Source organism: Camarhynchus parvulus, chromosome 3, assembly GCF_901933205.1.
Source record: "Camarhynchus parvulus chromosome 3, STF_HiC, whole genome shotgun sequence".
NCBI classification, from domain to species: Eukaryota; Metazoa; Chordata; class Aves; order Passeriformes; family Thraupidae; genus Camarhynchus; species Camarhynchus parvulus.
Genome location: NC_044573.1, coordinates 73,307,795 through 73,321,107, shown reverse-complemented (window position 1 = coordinate 73,321,107; position 13,313 = coordinate 73,307,795). Strand labels below are relative to the sequence as shown.

The window sequence follows — 13,313 nt, the reverse complement described above, 5'->3', positions numbered from 1 at the left end:
AGCGGCAAAATTATTGGACTCTCCGCCGATGTTTACTTTTGTCAGGACTAAAAAAAAAAAAAAAAAAAAAAAAAAAAAAAAAAAAAAAAAAAAAAAAAAAAAAAAAAAAAAAAAAAAAAAAAACAAAAAAAAACCCCCCCAAAAAAGACCCAAAAAAAGAAAGAGAAAATGAAAAAAAAAAAAAAGAAAAAGAGAAGAAAAGGAAAATTAGAAGGGGGAAAGCTAATGCATAGAAAAAAGATCCAGACTTTCTAGGTAGAACGGTAGAAACAACCACTGAGAAAATAACAACTTAACTAAGAAAAAAATATCTAAAAATAAATACGTTCTGAATATTGACAAAGAGGGTTTACCAGGGAAGAGATCAGAGATCAGAAACAAAATGAACACATATGTATTCCATGCAGACTTGCCTGTAAAATAACAATTTATTTTAATACTTAAAAACCACACACAATCCAGTGATAAATGTCAATTACCAATAATCAGCATAAAGTGCCAAACAGCCATACAACTTTTTTTTTTTTTATAATAAACAGAACTTATTGGAATGTCTCTTAATTTGAATACACTGTTCAGAAAGCCAGCATTTAAAAAAATACGCTCTCAAGTTGAGATTTGTTCTCTCACACCAAGACACATGAAGACTTTAAGTACCACTAAAACCACGTTGTGCATACCGTCAGTTTGACATATTGCCATCTTTCTTTCCTCTGGGTTTTTTAAATAAGTCCAGAAGTTACAAACTTCCTCACAGTACACTAGACCACAAGGTAATAAAAAAGTTCTCCATGTCCCATGAACACTGATTTGTCCCAACACCAGGAACCCGTGGGTCTGAGATCTGGTTGCATTTTCCAACGCATGATAGAACTCCCCACTTGAGAGACTTAGGTCATTTCCAAACATTAATTTTCTTCTTTTCTGAAAACGAACTAGCAAATGAGATTTGCAAGTTGCCCCTCTCCTTGTCTTAATGGTGCTGTGATGAGAAACCACCATTTCAGTTCTTAATTGTCTTCTGGAATTCTTTGTATTTCCTGAAGTGTAAAAATAAGAAGCTTTATACAGTCAAAAAAAAAAGTATAAAATAAGAGTTTGGATTTTCTTAAGTAATACTTTTGGAAGGTACGATTTTGGTTGGTTTTTGGGTTTTTTTGGGGTGGGGGCAGGGTTGGTCGGGGGTGTCTTGTGGGTTTTTGGTTTTAAAGAGATTCCTGTCCAACACGTGAGCACCACCTTTTGGCATAAAGTTTATCAAAGCCACACAAGTCAGCTAGCACTCTCTGTATCATTCACGTATATTTTAAACTCAAAATAATCTTTTCACCCACGACTTAGGAAGTTAATTGCTTGGACAGGGAATTGAAGGGGTGCAGATTTTGCCCTTTTTAAAGTAGAAACAAAAGCAAAGCACAAAGTCCAGTGCTCCCATCCTGAAAGTTTTGTTTCTGCTCTAGTTTTGGTGTAAAGTCTGAAGGGGAGGAAAAGTTCATAGAAGATGAAGATTCAACACTTAAGTTTGGCAGGTTTCAGTTCCTTTACTTGCGTGTGCAGTGTCTTGTGGACCGCTAGTGTTCTGGACTGGCAAAATCCTTTCCCACATTCTTGACACTTAAAAGGCTTTTCTTTAGAATGGATATATCTAGAGAGAGAAAAACAATTGACATGTCAGAAATAACTGGCCTAAGCTCAGCAGTGAGCCACGTGAGGGAGAATGGGCTGGACATTTCTTACACCTACTGCTGAGATTGAGAGTGCTGGAGCATGGTTCTTGGGCAAGTGTTGGTATGTATGTGTGCAAGAGAGGGGGGCATCAGAGGGTTATAGGGTGCCCTTCTTAGGGATAAAGAACTTCTCTTTTAGTTTGGGGTCACCAAACTGTGTGTCTTCATGACACTTCTGAGTGATCATAGAGGCAGAGGACACATGATGCAAATGGAAGCTGTAAACATCTGTAGCAGTAAAAAGGAGGTTGTGAAAGTTGTCTTTATGGAGTGAGTGAGGTATGTCTTCCACTGTGAGTTACCTGGGCTCTTCCACCAACAGTGGGCAGAGGAAAAACTAGAGGGAACACTCTTGGTTGGATGGGTGCTTAACCTCTCTTATAAAAATCTTGAGTGTGGATTGGTAACTGGGAGAGTACAAGTACACGAGGGAAAAAGAACAGGAAAAGAAAAATAGTTACCTGTGATCCCTCAGGTGATCCTGTCTTCTGAAAGCCTTGTGACAAATATCACATGTGTAGGGCCGTTCGTCGGTGTGGGTTCTTTCATGGATCAAAAGGTTGTAGGACTTCGTGAAGTGCCTGCCACAGAATTTACACACAAACTCCTTCTTGGTTTTGGATGGTAACCTTCCCCGTGTGGGTTTCTTTTCTGGAGAGAGTTTAGTCACCTCAAGCAAAGACCCCAGCCCTGCTGGTGAGCCCTGACTGTCTGCCTGTCCCAGTTTAGAGTGGTCCTCTTGCGTGGCAGCCACTGCTAAGTTGGCAAAGTCAAAGCGGGGTTTGGCTTTGAGGGTCATGTTGGCAGCCTCTTGCTTGGGCTGGATGACATGTGGGAAGAGTGGGAAGGTGGGCAGCTGGAACCGTGCATCCACCAGGCTGGAGACGCCGGGCACTTTGGAGAAGGAGGAGCGGGGCAGATGCATGGCCGGGTAGCCCAGAGTCCACTGGTGCAGGTGCACGGCGTGCAGGGCACTGAAGCCATAGAGGTTGGAGAGGTGGTCGGAGGGCACGGCGGGCAGCCCGTTGAATGCTTGCAGGAAGGAGTAGTTGGTGAGCTGCAGAGAAGGATGGATGGGCACTGGCGCCGGCAGGGTTTTACTTCCCATGGTGGCCGCTCAGGAGGAGGATCTTCCGAACAGGGGAGGAAAATATCTGGAAAATAAAGATGGGGGGGAAGAGGAAGAAGTAGATTTATATTAAAATCAAAGCGCCTTACCTCACCCCTAATCAATATCCCTCTCCAAAGCCACAGGAAGAGGTTGCCTTGGAATTAGAGGCCTCACCAGGTCTTTGCTGTGAGTGCATCTCCAGATTCTCCCTCTCCCTATCTCTCTCTTGCACACAAATGTACTGCATCCACAACCATTCACTTCCCAGCAGCATTCCCTGCTGTGCAGACTTCCAATGATCTTGTACACGGGGACAGCCGAGATGCCATTTTTGGCCCTAAAAGCTCAGTCATCTCCCTGTAATTTAAAATCCCTTCCTAGGTGACCTCAGCCTTTAGAAAATAGTGAGATACTGCCCACTACATCTGTCCAGAGAAGCTGCATTTAGCCCCGGCTCTTGAGGTGATGCAGGGAAGGGTGAGGAACTTCCTGCCCCTGGGTCACTCAGCTCCCTGTGGTCTGGCCTCAGTCAAGCCTCTGAGATGATGGAGGCACTTGGATGCTCTGAACTGCATGCTCTCCCTCTTTCAGAAAAATAAAATAATTTTAGTGAAAAAACATTATGGGGAAAATACCTGCCAAAGTCCTCCCTCTTGTGTACTGCAAAAAGAAACAGGAAAATGCTGAATTTGGGTGACAAACCTGAAATGCCATTTGCTCTTCCCAGGGAGAAGTGCCTGGCTTCAAGCCCACATCCTAATCTAAACAATTGCTTAATTAGAGCTCTTCAAAAGGCTAAAAGACGAGGACTGGAGAGACCCTTCCCATGGGGCACCCAGACCAGCAGCTGCAGGGCCTCAGCCCTTCCCTGGGCTGGGTGCCACCACTTTGGTCTGGGTTTCAGGGTCCTGCCAAGCCCCTAGCCTCTCTTCTGGGCCAGATCCCCACACGTTCCACCCCACAAGACAGAGGGGAAAATGCTACAAGGCAGCAGCATTGAGGCACATCTGGCCCAGTCTGAAAATTCAGCCCTGGCTGCTGTCAACCATTTGGCAGTGGATGCCTCCCGAGGGTTGTTGGTGGGGACACAGCTTCCTCCCTTTGTGGGTGTGAGAGAGCACCCATGGCTTTTGGAAGAATCATATCCCTTCAGCCAAGAGAGCCTCCTCCTTACTCCCCAGTCCTCAGCTTATACTCACTTTCCCCTCAGTGAGCTCTGGGATTTGCCTTCAGTGGGGCTATTTGCTGCCAGAATCCCCACATGTTAGCTGAGGTGTTCCCACAGGATCCACACGGGGTCTTTGTAAGATCCTGACAGGGTTCCTGCTGAGTCTCGGCGGGTTCCCCCACAAGATCTCCTCAGAGGACTCCAGCAGGGCCCTTGCAGTATTCAGATTAGAGTTCATCCCCATGTGAAGAGTAAATCCCCTTTGGAGAAACAGGCAGCAAAGTACAGCAGAGCAGTAATTGTCCCTCTGAGCTGGAAGTCTGGGGGTGTGGAAACTGCTGGTGGAAGAGGTCTAAAGACCAGGGAAACAAATCTGATTTATATGTGTGCTGCTGCCTGGAAAGAGGAGCTGCGGCTGGGAGGGTGTGAGAGGGAGAAGCTTACTCTGAGCAGCTCTATACTCCAGGCCCACCTTTCACTCTGCTTTACATAAATCAGCAGCAGGAAGAGAGACTCAAACCTTTGAGGAATTCCACTGCAATGACCCAGAATAAGAGATTGTGACATTTTTTGGTTTTCAATTGGATACATTTCTGATAGTGACTGATTGAAAAATGCACATATTATATTCTCTAGTCTCCTCCCCTTGGCCTTTTTCCTCTCTTTCTATTTTTTGGGGGTTTGGGGTTTTTTTGTTTTGTTTTGTTTTGGTGTGAGTTTTTGTGCTTGGGGTTTTTTTGGTGTTTTTTTTTTGTTTGTTTTTTTTTTTTTTGCTGAGGTATTTAGGGCTGTTGAACCAATCAGGCTGTTTTGTTGCTCTACTGGGGACATATTTTTATTTAGTTAGTGCTGCCTATACACTAAGCATGTCCACATCACAGCACAAATGCCTCAGCTGGTGACCCCAAGAACAAAGCACTCAGAAAACACTCTTGTCCTCTCGTCTGGGTACCTGAAAATGTCTGATTCTGTCCTTAGTAATGTCTCCATGTCCGTTTCTCTGTGTAGGTAGTTCTAGATCTCTCAAACATGAAACAGGCTACTGCAAATTATGTTTATCCCTCTTTCCTTCTTTGTATTCTTAGAAAACATTTAATATGGAATATATAAGAAGAAATCTACTATGTCAATATGGGTAAATTCTCGCTTGAAAACATTTTAAAAATTCTCTTTAGATTTTCCCAATAAAGAACAAGGCACAAACCAAGGAGAAACGCAGTCAGGTCATAATAGCATCCCTTACACCCACAGTTTTTTTTGTTTTTGCTAGAGAAGCTCTATTAAATTAGAAAAAAAAATCCTAAAAAGGGTGAAAAAGCAAAAGACAACAAGGGAATGAAAGAAAAAGAGAGAGGAGAAGAAAATAAGAAGAAAAGAGGAGATGGGAGCAGACTGTTCATGTTACTACAAGTTTTTTGGCACTTTTCCAGAAATGTAAGCTACACTTTTGCTCTGTACAACCGGAATAGTCAAAAATATGGATGAAGAGCAGGCTATTTCGTAAAGTCCCCTCACTTCGGGACATCAAAGCGAATGTGTTTCACAGTGTAGTAGCTCTCTGGTCTCCCACTTGCCCGCAGAGAGATCAACATTTCTTTGATTTCGGTGTCACCTCCACCTTTAATTCTGCTTCATGTAAACAGATCGTTATCGGGTCTTTTTTTTTTTTTTTTTTTTTTTTTACAGAAGAAGACCCCGCGAGTTCTCTGCTTGAATTCCCCCATTGCAATAAAACTGTACGGGGTTTTCTTTTTTTAACGCGAAGTAGCTCGGTGAGTAATTAAGAACAAAACACTTGTGTTCTGACTGAAACAAAACCCACTCATGCCAAGATAAATTTACCCTGCAAAATAGGATCATAAACTTGAAAGTCTACATCTGTCTCCAGCTTTCTTACCCTTTGCCCTGCGTGAAGATACGGTAATGCTATTGTCCAGTTGCCACTGTTTTAAAACCATTTCAATCTTAACCTTCCAGATTAAATTCTACCTACTCTATACGCCAGAAAAAAAAATTATAGACCCGGTTTTCTGCTGGTAGCACAGCAAGAGGAGAAATTAAATGGATTTTTAAGTAATCTTGTGACTAGTCGGTATTTTTCCTTTCTACATTGAATTATCAATTTCCGATGTACCCTTTGAAAGGGATATTTGTTACATTAAATACCTGACTCATAAATAATGAGGTTTGCTAATTAGTTCCACATGGAAGAATGGAGGAGGTAAATTACCCTGAGAACGTTGCTTATTTTTACAAACATGATAAAGTAGCGGGCATAAAATGATGCATTCTTGCGACAAACTACAGCAATCAGGTTCTTCCGTAAAAAAAAAATGTTCCCCAGTTTTGCCTGAATTTTTTCAAGTCTGGTAGCCCTGTCCTTTAGGCTGCACGCATCGGTGTGCAGTATTTTGCCACCAGGTCTGTTATTTATTTTGTCTCCTTTTAGGGGAAGAAAATTTCCCTTCCTAAAGTTCAAGCCGAGAAATGGAGCTTGTAAGTTATCTGTGTTTGGGAAACTAAGTGGAAAGGGAATAAAACTGTCCTTCCGCTCTGCATTTTTCGAGCGTGGTGCTCTTGAGGAATAAAATGCATTGTTCAACACAGATTTATTCAAAGTATTAATGAAGTGTGCAGAATCTATTAAAGCAGGTTTATTTGGGGCTAATTGAGCGTGAAAGAGTTAATTACTAACATTAATGAGGACTGGAAGGACTCAGTCAGCGTGTGCCTTGGATATCTCCGCTCAATCCTTATAAAATCATCATTCACATTTTATCACGAAATCGGTGTTGACAAGTCTTCCCCAGACCACCACTGCGAGCGCGGGTGAATGAGATGGGCTTTAGTTTCTCAAATAATAATAATGAAGGATAACCGGGGGGCGAGTGCACCAGCGATGGCCGCACTGCCCGGGGCAGCCTTTATCCAGAACAGCAGAGATCCCGAGCTCGGCCCCTTGGGGACAGCGGCTGCGGGGCCGCGGGCGGGAGCGCGGCCCGCGGCGGGCGTGGGTGGGACGGCCGCAGGGCCAGCTCCTCACCTTCTCCCCGCACTGGTTCTTAGCAGGTTGGGAGCACCGGGTATTGTGTGTGTGCTTTTGCAAAATCCCCTCGGGTGTTGAAAGGCCCCCAGCACAACATTCGCCCTCGCTTTCTCCCTAGAGAAATACCCGCTGCCTCCCCTGCACAGGAATACACCGTCCTTCCTCTCTCCCGGCCTCAGGGAGGATTTCTTGTCTCTGCCCTCCTCGCTTCCCACGGCCACAGCGCACCCGGCCGCGGGCAGGGGCGAGGCTTTGCGGTGCCAGCGCCGGGGGCAGCCGGGGCACGGCGGAGCATCCCCGGGCCCGCTCCCGCCGCGGGCTCTGCCCTGGAGCCGCAGCCCCGGGGCCCCGGGCCCAGCGCTGCCGTGGGGCTCGGGCCTCTTTCCCAGCTGACTCCGGATTCACTGAACTGGACCTACGGTGCACCTGTCCGGGACCCTCCTGCCTGGCTCGCGATCTATCGAACAATTCCTGCGGCTCTACAACAATCTCCAAAATGCTCTATTTTTATAGTTTCCCTGCCAAAAGCCAACTATAACAACCATGCTCTAATCCTCGGCTTTGCACTGACACTTTATAGGCTCGGCCTCGAGAGAAGTTTAGTCTCTCCTGCGCTGAACTTGTTTCGATCAGACAAATATAAACATCAGGCTCATTCCTGTTATGGCCTTGGGAAGAAAGAGAGAAGGCTTTTCGGATCCTAAAACACTGGAGTTGCAAGAAAAGGGAAAAAAAAAGAAAAGAAGAAACCTCTCAGAAATAAGGAAAGAAGAGAAAGAAGGGGAAAGAAATGCCAATAATAGAAAGGAGAAAAGCTGGAAGTTCAAGGCCGTAAAGGACATGCAGGTTTCTGTTTTGCTCGTATGTGTCATTTTTAGCTCGGGTTTGAAACACTGCTTCTCCGCAAGGGGGGAGACACAACTTTGGAAGGGGAGGACAAATCTTAAAATAGCATCAAAATATCCGAGACCCGTGTGAAGGCTTACCCCAGCCCTCCGCCCGCCCCAAAGAGAGCAGTCCTCCTCACGTGAACCACAATATCCGCGCTCCTGCACCATCCAGCGGATCGTGGGAGGGGATGGGGGTAAAGAAAGAAAGGAGGTAGAGTAAAGGAAGTGTTTGAATCGATATCCCCAATCCCCGAGGCTTGGCAAAACAAAACCAAACAGAATGAGTTGTTCTTTTTATTTACCTAATCCCGATCTGTGCTCCACCGCTGGCAGCAGTTAAAAGATCCTGGGCTAAATTGGAGCTGGTAAAATAAAATAATGGAAAAAATATTGGGAAAAAAAAAAAAAAAAAAAAAAAAAGAAAAACGGAGGTTGGGCTAGGTCAGTGTCTGTGCTGGCCCTGGGGGGCACAGCTCACCCCACCCACCCCACTGCTCCTCCAGCGGGTACAGGCAGATCCGAGCGGGGCCAGGTGTCCAGGTGCTCCGGCCGGCGCGGCCGGAGGTGCTCTCCCTGCTCCTGCTCCCGGAGCCGGCTGCGTGCGCTGGAGTGCGAACGCGCCCGGGAGCAGTCGCGCTCAGACTGAACCGATCCCTTCCCTCCTGCCTCCTCCTTATTTCAACCCCCCCTCCCAGCTCCCCCCTCAACCTCCCACCGCACTCCGGGCATGCGCACGCGGCGAGAAAGTTCCTGGCTGGGAAGAACCAACTTTTCAACCCGCTTCTCCGGGAGACACAGCAGCCCGGGGCTCGCAGCCCGCGAACCTCTCATCTCTCCTCCCCTCCCCGCACTCGCAGCCTCTCCCGGAGCATCTCCCCAGGGCCTCCCGGCGGAGCGTCCTCCCGGGGGTTCCCCGCGGGTTGCCCGCGCAGCTCCGCGGCTTCGGGACTCTCCCCCGGCGCCGCTGCGCGGCAGCGCTGCCTGCGCCGATCCGGCCCCGCCGCTGCGCTCTGCACCTCACGGCTGCGAGCCGCGCCGAGCCGCGCCGAGCCGCGCCGAGCTGCGCCGAGCCGCGCCGCTCCCGGCCGCCGCGCTGCGCCCCTCTGCGCCGGGCAGAGCCGCGGGACGGGACTCACCGGGACCTGCCCAGAGGGCGGGAGGGGGACAAAGGCAGAAAGGATGAAAAAGTGGGGGGGAGGATGGAGGGAGGGATCTGCTCCCGCTGGATGGATTTAGGGATCGCAAGTCGTTCTGCCTCTCTGAGAAGATCCTCAGAGAGGATCCCGGGAGCCGCTTACCTGTGAGGGGTCCACCCCTGGGAGGACGCTTCCTCCGCCCGTCCCATCATCCCTCCTGATCCCCACTTTCCGCCCCAGCGCCCCTGACCTGGGTGCCTTCGTCCTGTCCTTCCTCCCACGGGCTGGGAGGGTCTCTCCCCGCTCCTCGGAGGGGTTCTACGGTGCGCGAAACTCCGCGGGTTCCCCGTGGATAGGGAGCCGCAAAGCTTTGCTTACGTCCGGGAGCGACTGCCCGAGCGACACAGGAAAAGCAAAATAACCCTCGAAAGAAAAAGGTTAAACGTGCTTTATAATTAATCCTGAGGCCGTAATCTCCTCGGTTATTTGTTTTTCTATTCATCCATCCATTCACACTCCTTTAGATCCGGGAAGGGGAGAAAATTGCTTGGGTATATTACATTGTCCCGAGAAGCCAGGGTAATATAACACGCGAGCGAAGACAGATCCGTCAGGATAACACGGTACCGTGCTCAGGGACAGGCATGTGTCTTTTTATTGTTCATGACACTCCTGTTATTACACCTTTTTTTTTTCACCATCTCCGAAGGAAAAACAAGCAAACAAATAAAACCAAAATCAATAAAACAGCAACAAGAAAACACTACGTTATCATCCTGCAGAATAAGTGCTCATGAGCATGACAGTAGCGGGGCGAAGCAACCCTAGCCCTGCCGTTTCAACCCCAAATCCTCTCTATTTTTATTAACAATTTGTGGTCCAACATAGCACTCTGCTCCAGGCAGACGAAGAGATTTTCCTTCCCTTTTTTTGTAAACGAGTGGCATTTTTATGAGGCAGAGGGGAAGCAAAGACGTTCCCAGTTCTTCTTCAGTTCTCTCGCGTTTCGTGTTATTTTCTCTCTTTCTTTATTATAACCCTCACACACTCAACCCCCCTCAAAAAAAAACCCAACAACTAAAAAAAAAAAAAAAAAAAAAAAAAAAACCAAACCAGACACACCAAACATCCCCCCGGACAAGCAAAAAAAGAAAGAAAAAAAAAAAAAGGCAAAAAGGGAAACCCTCAAAACCCAAACCCCTAAACCTCGTATTTTCATTCCTGTCGCGAATGCGATCCTGTGCCCGGTACTGTAAACTGACTTCTTTGCATTTTCAAATATAGTTTAAGTCCAGTTGTCTGAACACAAATGTAAGATTCCCAAGTGTCTCCAGACCAAGACACAGACCGCAGATAAGCTCTTCTAACTGGAGATGTATATTTTCCCATAGGAAAAATCTCGTTATAGCTGAGGGTGCATGCACTAATAAAACAAAAGTCGCAATTCTCTTTAGAGAAATAGTGGGTTATCTGAGATGGTAAACACAAAACCAGCTACGATACTTGCACGTGCTGCCTTTGAGGGAAAAAAATAAAAACCATGCACTTCCAGGTACAAACCCCATCATTTTGAAATAAATACTTAAACATCGAAATGCGTGGCAGTAAATGATCTCATTGCCTACGGAGGAGGGAGACAAAAAAAAATATTCCCACGCGAAAGTAGTTTATAATCAAAGCAGATCGTTGACAAATCATTCTGTTCTAGAATATTCCTGGAAGCTGTAGCTGAAAGCTGCCTGGATAATGTGTCGTCTAATATTTACGTATTTGTTAAAAAATAAAAATATTTGGACTTGTCAACCCACTGGCGGTAGAACTGAAGTTTCAGGTTAACTGTCTTGTTAAGTGCATTTGTTTTAAATATATGGCGTTTAAGTTATTAAGCGTATGTTGTTCCAAAACCTTTATTCTCGAATGGATTTTTATGATGTCCCTTGCTAATTTGCATTATGTCAACTTACAGCGGTGGGGAACCTAATACGGGGAACGGGGAACAAAACCACTCTGACAAGCAGGGAATATGCTGCGCTTTTCCGCAGCGAAGATCTGCTGTCGATTAGGAATGTTACGACTTCAAGAGAATTGTGAAAAGTGAAGGCATCTGCTTCCAAAGCTAGCCACGTTTGTAGGATTTAGACGTGACAGCGAAACCCAATTCGTTGCAAGAGAAACCTGTGGGATGACTGGGGAGATCGGAGACATTCCTGTTTCCCACCTGTATGCCCTTCCCAAAATCATCCCCGTCCCTATCCTGTCCCATGTATCTGCAGGTCAAAGGCCCCCAGTTCTATGCACCCCGTTTTCGGCGAGCAGCATCCCGGACGCAGCACACCGGGACTGCCGGTCCGCTGCGCTCCCGCAGCGCCGGAGCCGCCGTCGGGCGCTGCCGCCTCGCTCCGGCGCCGTCGGTGCCGGTGCTGGTGCCCGAACAGGGGAGAGCGGCTCAGTGACCCTTGAGGAGCAGACTCAGGGGGCACGGGGAGAACATCTGAGGGCATTTCCCCATCGCTCCCGTGGGGAGCCTGTTGCGTTTGTCACCTCCTCTCTAAGGAGTTCTGGGCTCAAGGGCTCTGCGCTTTGCGGGCTCTGGGGATCGCGCCTCCTCTGGTTCACGCTCCTCTGGATGCCGGTCATCCCTGGATGCACCTACACACGCGCTGGGAGAAGGTTACACAGCCTGACTGATGTTCCTTTTCCCTGCTGCATCTGGAATACCCAACTTCACCCACTTAACCTTTGCAAGAAAAACGATTCCCGGTCCTAACCCATAGCCATGGTCAGGATAAAATTCCCTTTTGCTTCCGTGGGACTTTCTGCCCACCGGGGAACTGCGCTAGCCCCTTGAAATACTTTTACTGAGAAGAAACAACTGTGCTTCTCGCGGAGCATCATCCGCCGCTGGGGCTGGGGGGAGCAGCGGCTGCGGCGGAGCAGGGGGAGGTTCGTGTGCTCGGCGAGTCCAGGGGCTCCATCGCCCCCGGAGTCTGGCGAACGTAGAGGCGGTGGGTGGGGGATGGCTGGGCAAAGCCGCCTCCGCTCGGCAGCCCTGCAGCTCCCGGCGCTCCCGGGGAAAGGAAGCGGGAGCAGGACCGAGCAGCCGGCCGCGCTCGGCGGAGGCTGCGGAGTTTCACCGGGAGGATGGAGCAGCCCCGGCGGCAGAAACGCAAGGGAGAACAGGCACAAGTGCACTCAGCATTGCCCTCCTTGTCCTCACTCCTCCCCGGGCAAGCTGTAACGCCCCCGTTATCTGTGGCGCCCGGGATACAAATACATGTGTTTATGTATATATGCATTCTGCTTTTCTTCGCTTTGCCTGGTTTCTCCTCTTCCCTCTATTTTGCTGATGGTCGCGGCGAAGGATTAGAGCATGTGGACTCTGCCCTCCCTGGAACGGCCCGGACTGAGCTGAAAAGGGAGAGTCAGAAAGGGGCAGGGAAGGCCACGGGCTCCCGGGGGCCGAGCGCGGAGCGTGGCCGGGAGCTGCGGGTGGCGGTGGGCGCCGGGCAGGGCCCGCGGGCAGTGCGGGCGCTCCCGCACCCCCTTTCCCAAACTGATCCCCCGCTCCCTCCCGACCACAGCTCTCTCCTCAGGTTCCTTGTAGCCTTAGTATTTTAATAGCTGCTAATGACACGAAAGGGAAGAATAGCGGCAAACAACGCGGGTGGAAACTGCTCCCGCGGTGCGAGTAAACGCTCCTCAAATAGCAGCTGCCGCCTCCATCCCTCAAAAAGAAAATCGGTGCAGAGATGGATATAGCGCTGTTCTGCTAGCTTTGGAAATTTTTGGGGTTTTTTTCAAACTTCTAGGACTCCCTGAAAATAAAAGCCAAACTTTGGAACAGCTCCATTTTGTTAACAAGGGAGAAATCGTTCTTGCTTGATTGCGATGCCGCGATGTAACCCGGCGCTTTAATGTGTTACCGCCCTTCTCTAGGGAGTTACTGCGGCGGGGGGAGAGATCCGCGGGCGCGCAAGTCCCGGCTGCCCCCCCCGCGCCCCGCGCAGCCAGCGGGGACAGCCGTCTGCCAGCAACTTCTGCGGAGTAGGAAAGAAAATCCAGAGCACGGAATAGAGCGATAGGGGATTTGTCTTCTTCAAGAATCACAATGGATTTTGCAAGCAACTAATTAAGCACAAGATCCCCCGCACCACAAGTTTCCCGCCCCACACACCCCTTGTTTGCAAAGCGGTGTGAAGTGGGTTGTGTAAATGATTCCACTTTAACTTCCAGCC

The 13,313-nt window shown here is 48.6% G+C and overlaps 1 protein-coding gene across 1 annotated transcript; it reads right to left on the bottom strand.

Moving 5' to 3' along the window:
* Window positions 1-409: 409 nt before the first annotated feature.
* OSR1 (odd-skipped related transcription factor 1) lies at window positions 410-9,171 on the bottom strand. The gene is made up of 4 exons (XM_030946194.1): window positions 9,079-9,171; window positions 8,245-8,304; window positions 2,189-2,881; window positions 410-1,645 (listed from the first exon to the last, which is right to left on the bottom strand). The coding sequence occupies exons 3-4, from the start codon at window positions 2,833-2,835 to the stop codon at window positions 1,510-1,512; spliced, it is 783 nt and encodes a 260-aa protein (XP_030802054.1). The 5' UTR covers window positions 2,836-2,881; window positions 8,245-8,304; window positions 9,079-9,171; the 3' UTR covers window positions 410-1,509.
* Window positions 9,172-13,313: the final 4,142 nt, after the last annotated feature.

What these genes read in the sequence shown, in the direction of transcription:
- OSR1 (XM_030946194.1), bottom strand. Translation starts at nt 2,835, where the DNA reads ATGGGAAGTAAAACCCTGCCGGCGCCAGTGCCCATCCATCCTTCTCTG. An exon ending in GATCACCTGAGGGATCACAG is followed by an intron (nt 1,646 to 2,188) that starts GTAACTATTTTT and finishes TTCTCTCTCTAG; the next exon opens with ATATATCCATTCTAAAGAAA.